We start from the raw sequence: 14,758 nt of genomic DNA on the forward strand, positions 1-14,758 counted from the left end.
CTTTTGTGCATAAGAAGTGAGTAAAAAAAAATTTTATAACCAGGCACCAGTGGTTCACACCTGTAATCCTAGCTAGTTGAGCTGAGATCTGAGGATCAAGGTTCAGAGCAAGCCCAAACAAGAAAACCCATGACTCTTTATCTCTAATCACCAAAAAAACGGAAGTTGACTAATGCAGAGCATTAGTCTTAAGCAAAACAAACCAAAGGGACAGTGCCCAGGCCTGAGTTCAAGCCCTAGTACTAGCACATATACAAAAATGAATCTTGTGTAAATGTAACTTATCTTTAATCACACATCTAGGTGAAGGAAATATATCCTACAGGTAACTATATAGGTGGAACTATATGAATTTTGAGAATTTTTTTCTAATAAAACAATTTTATTTTAGTCATTAGTTTCTGGCTTGTTGTTAAAAAAAAGTGTTAAAAATGTATACATTAACTGGTAAGAGTTTTTCTATCACTTAGATGGTTAAAATAGGACATACTAGACTATTTCCAAAACATAGAAAGGATAAAGAAGAGAAATTCACAAACCAATTTCATAAGTAACACAGTCGAATTAAATGAAATAAAATTTCATTTAGATACAAATTGGGAAAATTTCTGAACACTGGTATATAAGTCCCCTAAATTTTTCCCATCTTAGTAATTTTCACTATAGTATTTCTCTTTTTTTTTAACTTAGACAAACCAAAAATATATGATATAAATGAAAATAGTACTACTGAGTTTTATGAGAACACTTAAAACATAATTTGATTTTTGTGGATATATCATATAGTAAATAAATTGGGAGTATTATTCAGTAGTAGTTCCTGGAAGGAATATCCAGTACCTTCTACCCTTGTGGCTAGAATTGTAACTAAAAATAAATAAGTGTATGTATAAGTATATATAAATTTCATTATCAAAATAAGATATAGTATTTTCACCTAGAATTAATTTAAATTCAGGCTGCTACATACACTATATGTTTATTTCCTAGATTTATTTCTAACAAAATTCTGCCATAATTATTCATCAATACTAAATAAAGGCAAAGTGTCATTTTTTCATTTGACTCATGTTATTTAAGCTGCTTTATTGTTCCATAGCTGACTTGGGTCCTTTAATTAAAAAAAAAGTCACTAGGTGCTGGTGCCTCCTACCTGTAATCCTAATTACTTGGAAGGCTGAGGAATAGGAGGATTGAAGTTTGAGGCCAGCCAGGGCAGAGAAGTCTATAAGACTACATCTCCAAGGAAAAGAAAGCTGGACCTGGTAGCATATGCCTATGATCCCAGAGATGACTAGAAGCGTAAAAGTAGGCTGATCCCACCTCCAGCATATACTTGGGTAGGAAGTAAACCACTATGCTAAGAAAAGTGGTCAACAGAAAACAGAACTGGAGGCATCTCTCAGCAGTATAGCAGTAACCTTACCAAGCACAAGGCCCTGAGTTCAAACTTGAGTACTGCCAAAAACCATAAATGAAATCACATCTTATTTTTGATGTCTAGAGTGCTTTGACTGAGAAAAACTTAATGTTTTATATTGCTCTTTTTATAACAAATGTTTATCTGACTATGATTCCAACATGCTTTTTCTCAAACTATATAATCTGTCTTTAGAAACGCCAAGCTGTATAGTCTCAAAAATACTTTCAAGTGCTTAGATAGATCAGCAAATTATCTACTAGTTACAGTATGAATGTGTACATGTATGTATGTATGCATGCCTACGTGTATATGTCTTGAGACAGTGATGTCACAAAATATTTTATCTATGTGCAAATCTGTTTTGTTTTAAGATACTTGAACGTTCTCTAAAGCTGCTGTTTGAAACAAGAGATATAAGTCTAATTAAGCAGTATGTTCAGCGACAATGTATGAAACTTCTGGAAGGAAAGGCCAGCATACAAGATTTTATCTTTGCCAAGGAATACAGAGGAAGTTTTTCTTACAAACCTGGAGCTTGTGTTCCAGCTCTAGAACTTACAAGGTAATGATGTAGGCAACAGCACAGCCCTTAGTACCTAGATGGGGTAGTCCCAGTAATCTGCAAAGACTTTAGGTAAATGAAAAAGAGACCTAGTCCACCATCAATAGACATTACAAGTTGTTTTTCTCCATTCGCCCACATGAACTCTTTCTAAAGATGAATGTTCCTTATACTTTGTGGGTATTCCTCCTCTTAGTTTTCCTTGGAAAACCAAAAACAGTGAAATTATGACCTCTGATGTGTTCGTTTCTCCTATATCAAAATAACCAGGAAGTCCATAATACTGATTCAAGAATTTAGATCCTAGTAGATTTCTCATGGTTTTGTTAATTCTGACTTTAAATGTATTGGAAAGGTGCCATCTATAACAGTCTTTGATTGTGATTTTTATCTGGGTTTGCATAGGAAAATGCTTGCTTATGACCGGCGTTCTGAACCTCGTGTTGGGGAACGAGTGCCATATGTCATTATTTATGGAACTCCTGGAGTTCCACTTATCCAGCTGGTAAGGCGCCCAGCAGAAGTTCTTCAGGATCCAACTCTGAGGCTGAATGCCACTTACTATATCACTAAGCAGATCCTCCCACCCCTGGCAAGAGTCTTCTCACTTATTGGTATTGATGTCTTCAGCTGGTATCATGAGTTACCGAGGGTGAGTTTACTAAAGAGTACCTGTGCTTGTATCTGTTTCACTTAAGATTTCCAGTACAACTAAAAATTATATTTCTCTGCTGTGAGACAGGAAAATGGTCTTCTCTGATTCCTTAAAAAAAAAATTTAAGTTTTTTTATATATATATATTTATTGTAGGGGTTACAGTTACATGAGTAGGGTAATGAGTACATTTCATAGCGAGCATTGTCACCTCCTCCTCTGTTTTCCCCCTAACATCACTTCCATCCCCACCTCCCCAACTCCTCCCACCCCCACCCCACCCCGACATTGTAAAGTTCATTTTCAACATAGTGTTGTTTTTGTTTTTTATAAACACCTTCTTAGCTTCTATTAGGTTGCCCAAATTTCAAAAATACAAACAAGATTTTCCATGGTAAACATTTAGCCAGAAAATAACTCAGAGTAAACCAGCTATTAGAAAATTAATGAAGAACAAATATTTCTTCAAAGTGGATGTTTAAGAAATATAAAGGAAGTAGGTATGGTGACTTCATATGTATAATCATATGTACCTAGGAAGTATCAAACAAGGCGAAAACTATATGAGACTTTGTCTCAACCAATAAAAGCTAGATACAGTGGCATGAACTTCTCATCTCATCATCATGGTAAACAGGAAGAAAACTATATAGCCCAGGCATAACAGCATAACCCTAGCTAGGCACTGATAGCTCACGCTTTTAATCCTACCTACTCAGTATGCTGAGATCTGTGGATTATTCAAAGTCACCATGGGCAGGAAAGTCCTTGAGTCAACCACCAGAAAGCCAGAAGTGGAGTTGTGGCTCAAGTGGTAGGTAGAGTGAGCCTTGAACAAAAAAAAAAAAAAAAAAAAGCTTAGGAACAGCGCCCAAGTCCTGAGTTCCAGCCCCAGAAATGGCACATACACTAAAAAGCTTGACCCTATCACAAAAATAACCAGAGAAAAAAGAACTGGAGGCATGGCTCAAGTGATAGAATGCCAGCCATGAGCAAGCAAGCTGACAGAACATGTGAGGAGATGAGTTCAAGCCCTGGGTAGCCCTCTATCCCTCCTCCCCAAAAAAATGGAGTGTGGAAACAGGGAACTTTGCTTGAATTCTTAGTTATGTTTTAGAGAATTTGTACTGATTGACACCTATAATGCTGTATCCGTGCTGGGAAATCCAGATTTTTTATTTAGTTACTGTTTTTCTTTTTTTTTAATTTTTATTTATTTTTGTGAAAATACTGTACAGAGGGGTTACAGTTACATGGGCAAGGTACATTTCTTATCAAGCATTGTAGCCTCCTCCTTTGTTTCCCCTTCCCATCCCTTCCCATCCTCCCCCCACCCCCCACCTAATCCTCCCCGCCCCCGCCCCCCACCAAAGTTGTAAAGTTACTGTTTTTCATTTCAGCAAGAATGTTACGCTAATGGCATTTTGGTTGTTTGTTCAGAAGCTGATACTTGGGCTTGAAATCAGAGCCTCATATTCTTACTCAGCTTTCTTCCTTATGGCTGGTACTCTACTACTTGAGCTACATATGCCTCCAATTGGCATTTTGTTGGTTAATTGAAGATAGAGTCTTTAGACTTTTCTGCTCAGGGTGTTAAACTATGATTTTCCTCCTGACCTAGAGTTACAGATATGAGCCACTGGCACATAGTACCAATAGCGTTTGTAAGACACTAACTCAACAACTTTCACGCAGTGATTTATGAGATACCAGAAGAATATTTGAAGCATATAATAATAGTATTTCAATGTAAAAAAAATAATTCCCAAAGAGCTAAGAGTATAGCACTTGTACTGGCAAACCCCAGTACTACCAAAATCTAGACTACTAAAAGAAAGCCCTTACTAATTTCAACTGAAGAATTCCTAGATTTACTTTTGCTGGAATTTTTCACCCTACTGTCTAAGAAGTTGTTATATCTGATGATATTATCAGATGTAGGCTCCGTGAAACCAAGTATTTGGTTCATTCTGTAGACCCAGTATCAAATGTGGCATATAGTTAACTATGGAAGGGAGGAAGAAAAGGAGAGGAGAAAGGAGAGGTAAGGAAAGCAGGATAATGACTGTAATTAGCATGAGATTAGGGGGTCTGCTGTGTGGTTAAGATTCATTTCTGAATTGATGTTTTTGTAGATCCAGAAAACTACCAACTCCTCTCACAGTGAACCTGAAGGACGAAAAGGCACTATTTCACAGTATTTCACTACTTTACACTGTCCTGTGTGCGATGACCTGACTCAGCATGGCATCTGTAGTAAATGTCGGAGCCAGCCTCAACATGTTGCAATCATTCTCAACCAAGAAATTCGAGAATTGGAACGAAAACAGGAGCAACTTGTAAAGGTATGGCCTTGTTCAGTAGACCCAGGATCCCAAGTACTCATACTGTTCAGAGAGGTGCAGTCAACTCTCGATGAATTATAGTATGAGATATGAAACTGATGTGAAAAATGAAGATTTAAACAAACTTCCTAAAGTCTAAAATTATTGTAACTGAATTTAAGGATTAAAAATGGTTTAAGTTCTTTTATGCTTTAGTTTTTGTTCTTATGAAATAATATATATTGTATATATTAAAAGATAGAATGGCCATCTTCTTAATTTTGTGTGTGTGCGTGTGCATATACATATACACGCACAAGCTTAAACTGGGCCTAGGGGCTGTCCCTAAGCTTTTTTGCTCAAGGCTAACACTACCACAGCTCTACTTCTAGTTTTCTTTGAGTAGTTTATTGGAGATAAGTTTTAAAGACTTTCCTGCCCTGGCTGGCTTTAAGTCTCAGTCCTTAGATGTCAGCCTCCTAAGTAGCTAGGATTTAGGTGTGAACCACCATCAGTGCCCAGCTTCAGTTTCTTTTATAATAGCATTTTTTTAATAATAAGAAACGGGGCTGGGAAGGTGGCTCAGTGGTAAAGTGCTTGCCTTGCATGCATGAGGCCCTCAGCAGCACATAAGCAAAAACAAAAAAGCCGGAAATGGCGCTGTGGCTCAGTGGTAGAGCTCTAGCCTTGAGCTGAAGAGCTGAGGGACAGTGCCCAGGCCCAGAGTTCAGGCCCCACGACCGGACCCCCCCCCAAAAAAAAAGAAACATTCCAGTTACTTTGGGGGGGGGTCCAGTCATGGGGACTGAACTCTGGGCCTTGGCGCTGTCCCTCAGCTCTTCAGCTCAAGGCTAGCACTCTACCACTTGAGCCACACGCCACTTCCGGCTTTTTTTTTCCTGCTTATGTGACACTGAGGAATCGAACCCAGGGCCTCAAGCATGCAAGGCAAGCGCTCTACCATTGAGCCACCTTCCCAGCCCCTCCAGTTACTTTTAACACTTGATATTGTATTATTATAAATAATATCTTAGAGAATTGTTAGTAAATTTGAAATGTGCAAGTCTAAGAATCCAAATCGAAAATAATTAAAGTGATTGAGTCTAACATGATTGAGACTTGTTTAGGCACTCTTTCAGTTAAATAAGCTGGTATAGAGAAGTTAAGCAGTTTGCATATTATATTCCTAGTAAGTGACTGAGCTGTGATGTAGACATAAAAGGCAAAGATAATTTTTCAAATGTGGGAATTACAGCAGAAATAAACAGCTGTGTTTATTTCAACATTTGTTGAAGTTAGGAAATCTAAACAAAACATCTCCCAAGTTCACACTCATTAACAAGGTTTTTAAGTCTTTTTCAAACTGTAATGCTATCCTTTTGTCACCATTTCTTGCCCTTTTTTTTTTTTTTTGTCTTTTTGTCAGTTGTGTGGCTTGAACTCTGGGCCTGGGCACTGTCCCTGCGCCCTTCAGCTCAAGGCTAGCGCTCTACCGCTTGAGCCACAGCGCTACTTCGGTTTTCTAGCGGTTTATTGGAGATAAGAGTCTCACGGACTTTCCTGCCCGAGCTGACTTTGAACTGTGATCCTCAGATCTCACTCTCCTAAGTAGCTAGAATGACAGGCGTGAGCCACCAGCACCCGGCTTTCTTGCCCTTTTTGTTGCTTCACTTTACCCTCCACACTACTATCCAGAACTTTTCTGTGCATGTACTATAATCTCTTCCATCTTCTGATCTTTAAGCTCCCTTTTCTGTCTATCAGGAATGCTTTCCTCATCTCCATCTAATCATCTGCGAGGAACCAATTTAAACACATAATGAAGCTTTCTCTAGAGTGAACTCCTGCCATAACCTCCTCTGCTTTCCTTTGCTTATTCTTGTATCTTCACCAGTAACATCAAGTGAGCAGGTGAGAGCAGAATCGCGCTGCCCTTCTCCCTGTTCTATCAGCTGTACCTAGCATGGATTCCAGTCACAGTGGTGGTATGTAAATACTTAGGAATGAATGATTTCCTGCTCAATATATGACTAAAGAAACAATACTTAGCTAGAATATTACCAAGCAACCTTCAGCCATTTTGTATTAGTTTTGTGGTCCTAGTCAGTATAACCGCCGAACTGAGTATCTTAGCTTGTCTTATTCTTTTATTGGGGGGGGGGGGGGAGGGCATCCGGTCGTGGGGCCTGAACTCTGGGCCTGGGCACTGTCCTTCAGCTCAAGGCTAGTGCTCTACCACTTGAGCCACAGCACCACTTCCGGCTTTTTTCTTTTTGCTTATGTGGTGCTGAGGAATCAAATCCAGGGGCCTCATGCATGCAAGGCAAGCGCTCTACCACTGAGCCACCTTCCCAGCCCCTCTTAGCTTGTCTTATTCTATAGGTGTGTCACAATTACAATCATCAACTCACAGAAAATTCTTTTGTTGGTCCCTAGTATAGCATACTGACAGGAGCAGAAACTTTAGGCCACTGAGTAGTCTCTTCTGAGACCTTTGTTATCTTCTGCCCACAGTGACCAATACCATACTAATTGGTGCTATCAGTTTAACCAGCACTTTCCTTCTTGATGGGCATTCTTACAATAGGCCTTTTATGAAATGCAGCTTGGGCAACCTTCTCTTGGGACAATAGGCCTTTTTATAAAATATAGATTAAGTAACCCTTTTGCTTGGCAAAAGCTCCATTTCTTTTTGCTTGAATGTACTTTCAAATAAATAAACTTTAAAAGAAATAAAAGTTTAAAAGAAAGTTTAAAAGACTTAGCTTTCAAGAGATATTTAAACTACAGGGTTTTTTTTCAAACTTGGTTAAAACATGTTTTCCATATTCTAATCTGTAGAAATTTTTTTTAATTGTTATTGTTAAGGTGATGTTCAGAGGGGTTACCGTTTCATAAGTCAAGGAATGAGTACATTTCTTTGGTGGTAGTTTCACCTCTTCCCTTGTTTTTCCCTCCCATCTCCACCCACAACTTGTATAGTTCATTTTCTTTTTTCTTTTTCTTTTTTTTTCTGTTGGTCATGGGCCTGAACTCTGGGCCTGGGCGCTGTCTCTCAGCTCTTCAGCTCAAGGCTAGTACTCTACCACTTGAGCCACAGCACACTTCTGGCTTTTTCTGCTTATGTGATACTGAGAAATCAAATCCAGAGCCTCATGCTTACAAGGCAAGCACTCTACCACTGAACCACCTTCCCAGCCCATATAGTTCATTTTCAACATAGTGTCTAGCAAGTACCACTGCTGCATTTTTGTTCACCTTTGTCCCCTCATTTCTGTGCTCCCTCTTATTGTAAAAACTTTCATACATTAGGAATTACAGAACAGGAAGTAAGAAGAACATAGTAAGCCAGGACCCAGTGATTCATGCCTATCTATAGTCCTAGTTACTCAAGAGAATCTCAGTCCGAAGCTAGCTGGGCCAGAGAATCAGTAAGATCCTTAATCTCCAGTTAGCCACTTGTGGCCTGAATTCATGCCTCAGGACACACACACACACACACACACACAATCTCTCTCTCTCTCTCTCAATAAGTAATGTTAATACATTTCTTAACCCAGTACTAATCAAGTGATGGAATATTTAAACAACTCATAAAGTAGTCCTATGACTTTTATCAAATTCTGTAATCCAAAATTAAATGACATACTTCTTAAGTGTTTATAAAATTTGATCATATCTTAGTTTGTAAAGAATCAACAAATTTCAAAAAGTGGAAATATTATCAATAACTTTTTTTTCTTTTTTCTTTTTTGCCAGTTCTGGGGCTTGAACTCAGGGCCTGGCACTGTCCATGAGCTTCTTCCTGCTCAAGGCTAGCACTCTACCACTTGAGCCACAGCACCACTTCTGTGTATGTGGTACTGAGGAATGGAACCCAGAGCTTCATGCATGCTAGGCAGGCACTCTTCCACTAAGCCACATTCCCAGCCCCACCAATGACATTTTTATCAATACAGTGCTATAAAGTAATAATGAATTCTAAAAATAAGAAACCAAATGATCCCTTCATTTGTGAACTTCAGTAGTTCCTCTTAAAACAAAATTTAAAAGCTGCATAAGAGATTATAGCTTAGCCATAGCAAATCTCAGAAAAGAGACTTTAACATAACATAAAATGACTTTAACATAAAAGAATGAAAGTAAATGTATTAAACATCTGAATGAAGTTTTTATAAGAAGCAAAAAGAAGCCGGGTGCTAGTGGCTCACGCCTGTAATCCTAGCTACTCAGGAGGCTGAGATCTGAGGATCGTGGTTCAAAGCCAGCCCGGGCAGGAGAGACTGTGAGACTCCTATCTCCAATAAACCACCAGAAAACCGGAAGTGGCGCTGTAGCTCAAGTGGTAGAGCGCTCACCTTAAGCTTAAGAGCTGAGGGACAGCGCCCAGGCCCAGAGTTCAAGCCCCACGACCGACAAAAAAAAAAAGCAAAAAGAAAGGATCCATAAAGAATAAAGGAGATTGTTTTTAAATGTTCCATTATGAAATAAAAAGGTTTCTAAGTTGGGGTTGCTCAAAATTTTAAATGCAGAATACTCAGGATATAAATCAGTAAAAAGATCTTGAAACTAAACCTTTTAGTTAAATTTAGTAAGTCAGCTAACTCCATTGTGGATTATTTAGCAGACACACAGAGTTCTTAAATATTTTATCAGTTTGTCTTGGCACTTGAGTATAACTTTAGTACATACAGCTGTAATACAGAAATTCTGTTGTGGGGAAGTGACTTGTCTCTTGACAAAGATATAATTACTGAAAGGCTTTCTAAAAGAACAGCATGCTTGATTAAACTAAAGCATATGTTTGTAAGCAGTATTCCCACTTTGACCTAGAATTCCTGGGTTTGGGTTTTCCTCCTTCCTCGGCCTCCATGGTAGATGAGAATACTGATGCCACTGTAGGTTCTCTCTCTCTCTCTCTGTCTCTCTCTGTTTGTTGTACTGGTCCTGGGGCTTGAATTCAGGGCCTGGTCACGGTCCCTGAGCTTTTTTTGCTCAAGGCTAGTGCTCTACCATTTGTCATGGACTTTGCTGCATGGGCTGGCTTCTAACCTCTATCCTCAAATCTCAGCCTCCTGAGTGAGTAGTTAGGATTATAGATGTGAGCCACCAGCACATGCCCACCCCCATCCAGGTTTCTCTCTCTCTTTTTTTTTAACTTGGTTACACTGTATTTTCTTGGTCCTTAGACTCACACAACTATTCTTTCCATTGGTTCATAATGTACATAAGACCTAGGAGTTCTATAAACTGTAGATTCTTAAGCTTTTCATGCACAGAGATTCTGATTCTTTGGCATGGGATAAGGCTCAGACTAATTTATTTTTAAGCTCATTGTTAGCCAGCTGCAAACTCCTGCTCTAGACTACTACTGTCCAATTAACATGATTTAATTTTCAAACTGGCATTTTTCTTCTGAAATAAGAAAATAATTTTCTCACTATTGGCATTTTTAAAAGACAAGTATATGTAATTTGAAAAATAGTGTTTATAGTTAAGATACATTCTTTGAGCCAGGTATCAGTGGCTTATGTTTATAATCCTAGCTACTCAGGAGACTGGAAGCCAGAGGATCTTATGTTTAAGCCAGCCTGGGCAGAAAAGTCTGTGAGACTCTGTCTCCAAACTAACCAGGATAAAACAGCTAAAGGCTTGGCTCAAATGATATAGCACCAGCCAAGCAAGCAAGCAGAACAAGTATAAGGCTCTGAGTTCAAACCCTAATACTGCCCCAAAAAAGAAATAGTCTGGTAATTGGGTAATACATTATGTGATTTTTTTCCTAATCAATACATATTAATTATATAGATATAGATATACATACAGTGTGACAATTCAATACACATATACAGTGTGTAATGACCAAAAGAATACTTGTATTTCTTTGTGTTAGGAACTTTCAGATGACTCTCTTCTAGCTATTTTGAAACTTACAGCAACTTGTGGATTATCATCACCGTTATGTGCTAAAGAACACTGGAACTTATTCTTCCTATCTAACCACATTTTGGTACCTTTATCCAACCTCTCTTTACCTCCTCCCTGTGCATTACCATCCCAAAATTTTTACGAGGCTTCTATACTTATATGAGATCAACTTTTTGACCTTTCTCAGATGAGTGAGAACATGTGGTATTTTTTCTTTCTGTGCCTTACCACAAATGTCCTCCAGTCTCATTCATATTGCATAGTAGAATTTCCTTCTTATAAGGCTTTTTATATATAAACCACATTTTTTCCATTCATCTATTGATTACCTATTTTGGCTATTCCTATTTCCTATTTTCCCTATTACAGCTGCAGTAAACATGAGGTACAGGTATTACTTTGATACAACAATTTCATTTATTTTGAATATATACCTAGTAGTAGTAGAATTACTGGTCCATAAGGTAGCATTATAGTTTTTTTTTTGAGATCCCTCTCTATTTTTTATTATTGCTGCATTATTCAGATTTCCTTATCTTTGTGGTTGTACATCTCTTCTAATTTCCAGTTTGTTGGTATTTGTTTATAGTATTCCCTAGTGCTTGTATTTCTGAGCTATCTGTAACAAATGTTTTGTTGTTGTTCTTGGGTTTATTTGGATCTTCTTTTTACAAGTCCAGCTAAAAGCTTATAAACCCTTATTATTAAAGAACAAAAACAAAAAGCTTTTCTCTGTTATCTTTGTGGTGCTGTTGTTATTGGTGTCTAAGTTTATCTACTTCCACTCTGATCCTTACTATCCTTTCCTAATTTTGGACTTGGTCTGTTTTGCTTGATTTGCATCTTTAAGTTTTACTTGAAATCTTTAGTGTCATGTGTTCGTAACTGCCATCCCCATTTAGTGCATTTCTGTCATTCCAGCAGAAAGCATAAAAGGGAGAATCTTGGCTCAGATCAGTCCAGTCAAGATCCTAGTCCAAAATTACGGAAACAGAATGAATAGACGACATGTTCAAGTGGTAAAGTCCTGCCTAACAAGTGGGAAGCTCTGATTCAAAACCTCCGTACTTAAAAAATAAACTTAAAATAATACTTCAAATTCCTTTTCAGGCCTTTCATAGATTTACTTTTCTTTAGGGTCTGTTAGAGAATTCATGTATTCCCTTAAAGAAATCATATGCTTGCTGTTTTTATGCCTTTTAATTGTCTTTACAGTAACATCTGATAAGTTATTTCTATCAGTTTTATGTTTTTCATAGTGAAAGACCTTCTCTTGGAGATGTGTCCTAATACATGATTCTGAATATTCTAGCCTCTCTGTAGTTTCCTCAGCTGTACTCAGTATCAGCAATGAGTGTCTCAGTGGCCAAAGCGGCAGGTTTTATGGGGCTGGGCCTCCCATTTGGCCAGAGCTTTCCCAGATATGCTGGCTTTGCTGGGCAGTTCTGTAGCCTCAGGGCAAGCCTGTTTCAAGGAACCTCAGAACACACAGGCATGTCTCTAATTCAGGTCCAGTTGAGTGGAGTTGTACACATCTATGGGGCTGGTTGCCAAGCTGCTTTCTGTGCTGCATCAGCCCAGGTCCATTATGGCCTAAATAAACTTTTCTAAGACAGTGCAGTCATGTAAACTCCCAGCAGCTCCCAAAACTAGGGTCAGGGACTATGGGAGTTTCTATGGGCCTCCTTAAATTTTTTCCCATGGTGAGAAATCTAAACTGGTTCCAATTAGGAAGACAACTTAGAAAATGAAGGATGCTTTGTTCTCTTTATAGAAGGCCTTCTTGAATCTCCATGTTCCTCAGCCTCTTTGCCCTTTCCCTAGCTTACACCAGTGCTCCCATCAGATACTCTAATTGAACTGTTGGTTATTCTTTGTGGTAAGGAAAATGTGTCAGATATCTCTAGTGATTATCTTGCTGGAAAGTTACCATTCTGTGTGAATTTAAAGAGTTCTATTGTAAATGAAAGTTAATCTCTCAAATGAAATGGCTCTTTCGAAAATTTTGTACTGCTATGTGAAATAACATCCTTTAGCAATGTTTTGCCCATAGGGTAGGCTAGGCTTCTGAAAGATAAAAACTAAAGAAATTTTCTGTAATGCATTATTTTGTGTTGTGTGTTTGCCAGTAATCTTGTAGTAGGTTAGGATGGATTATTTTAAAATTTCATTATTTACACAAATATTAGTTTTCCTGTTGTTTTATGTATTTCTCTTATGCTTACAGATATGCAAGAACTGTACAAGTTCCTTTGACCGACATATCCCATGTGTTTCTCTGAACTGTCCAGTACTTTACAAACTCTCTCGAGTAAATAGAGAATTATCCAAGGCACCATATCTCCGGCAATTACTAGACCAGTTTTAAATTATTAATATCTCAGAATTCCAGGTGCTATTTGTTCAGTGTTTACCACTAAGCTGTCATGCATGGTGCTTCCTCAACTTTCATCAAGGATGTTCATTGTCTGTCTGTTATCTGAAGACTATGAAGACTTTTATGTTAACTGAATTAGAAGTTATACTCATTGATCTCAGAGTAACTCACTTCTTACAATGTACAAATTCCTCATTCTTTCACATTGTTTTATAAAGCAGGTGTTGAATTTGCCTCCAGTATGTGTACCACCTTGTAAATCCATTTGAACAGATCATGTTTACTTCCCTGTGGAAGGAACACTTTGAAAACCTCTTAAAGAAATACCATTTGTGTGTTTTCCTTGAACTTCTGTATCAAGATGTGTTGCTTAGAAATATCCATTCAATTTATAATTTTGACTGCAAAATATTTTGTAAATATACTTTTTTACTTTTCAAACAACTGAGTAAAATAATGTGCAATGAATTTTTATACAAATGATTTTCAAGTTGTTTGGTATATTTCCTCTAGGTTTTGCTTGACTCAAAAGTAGATTTGTTATTTTGATCAGACTGTGGAAACAAATAGTACCATGTGTAGCATTTTGAAACATTATTTTCTAAAAAACAAAAACAAAAAAATGCTGTCTTGCTTTATTAGCTATTAATGGGGCGTTGTGAGGAACTGTGCAAAGACATTTTTGTTACAAACCTGTGGGCCTGTTGCAATACTTTAAAAATAAAAAATTTTATTCCATCTTTGCTTGTTTTGTATAGACATTTCTATTGCTTCTAAATATGCTCAAAATACTTTCTCTCCTTAAGTATTGTACAGTTATGTATTGTACAGTTAATCTCGTTTGCCGCCATCTTGGACACAAAATGTGTGTTTAGAATATTTGTATAACTGTATAAAATTTAAAAGGAATTATGTGGTCAGCGCATTGTTTTTTAAACTGGAAATCATTTTGTTTTAAGAGTTAATAATGAAAACCATATTAAAATTGAATAAAATATGAAATATAAAAAATGAAATATGGCAATGTCATTTAGTCTTGCTCAATAATTACCTTCATCTGTTTTCTTTTTTTTCTTTTGGGTCCAGTCATGGGGCTGAACTCTGGGCCTGGGCGCTGTCCCTCAGCTCTTCAACTCAAGGCTAGCACTCTACCACTTGAGCCACAGCGCCACTTCTGGCTTTTTTCTTTTTGCTTATGTGGTGCTGAGGAATCGAACCCAGGGCCTCAGGCATGCAAGGCAAGCGCTCTACCACTGAGCCACCTTCCCAGCCCCCTTCATCTGTTTTCTAAACCCACCTTGGTTACATCTTATTCTGCTTTCTTAAATTTAGCTCATCTTATTTCATGACTCTTATTAACTTTCCCTTACCAAAGTTTAGATTAAAAAACAACAAAAACAGTTTAAGAAAAATTTTGCCTTCATCCCTTTAAAGAAGAATATACTTTTTTTGGCATATTGTCAATGTTCATTGTTTTTGTATAGATACAA

General features: G+C 37.7%; 1 protein-coding gene across 1 annotated transcript in view; it reads left to right on the plus strand.

Annotated features, from left to right (window-relative positions):
* Window positions 1-14,284, plus strand: part of Rev3l (REV3-like, polymerase (DNA directed), zeta, catalytic subunit) — a 135,031-nt gene extending 120,747 nt beyond the window's left edge. Inside the window, exons 29-32 of the mRNA XM_013032823.1 lie at window positions 1,795-1,985; window positions 2,391-2,637; window positions 4,775-4,984; window positions 13,119-14,284. Coding sequence (XP_012888277.1) covers window positions 1,795-1,985; window positions 2,391-2,637; window positions 4,775-4,984; window positions 13,119-13,259 — 789 coding nt within the window. The 3' untranslated portion in view covers window positions 13,260-14,284. The remainder of the gene's footprint in view (window positions 1-1,794; window positions 1,986-2,390; window positions 2,638-4,774; window positions 4,985-13,118) is intronic.
* The last annotated feature ends 474 nt before the right edge of the window (window positions 14,285-14,758 follow it).

Source organism: Dipodomys ordii, unplaced genomic scaffold (genome assembly GCF_000151885.1).
Source record: "Dipodomys ordii isolate 6190 unplaced genomic scaffold, Dord_2.0 Scaffold157, whole genome shotgun sequence".
NCBI lineage: Eukaryota > Metazoa > Chordata > Mammalia > Rodentia > Heteromyidae > Dipodomys > Dipodomys ordii.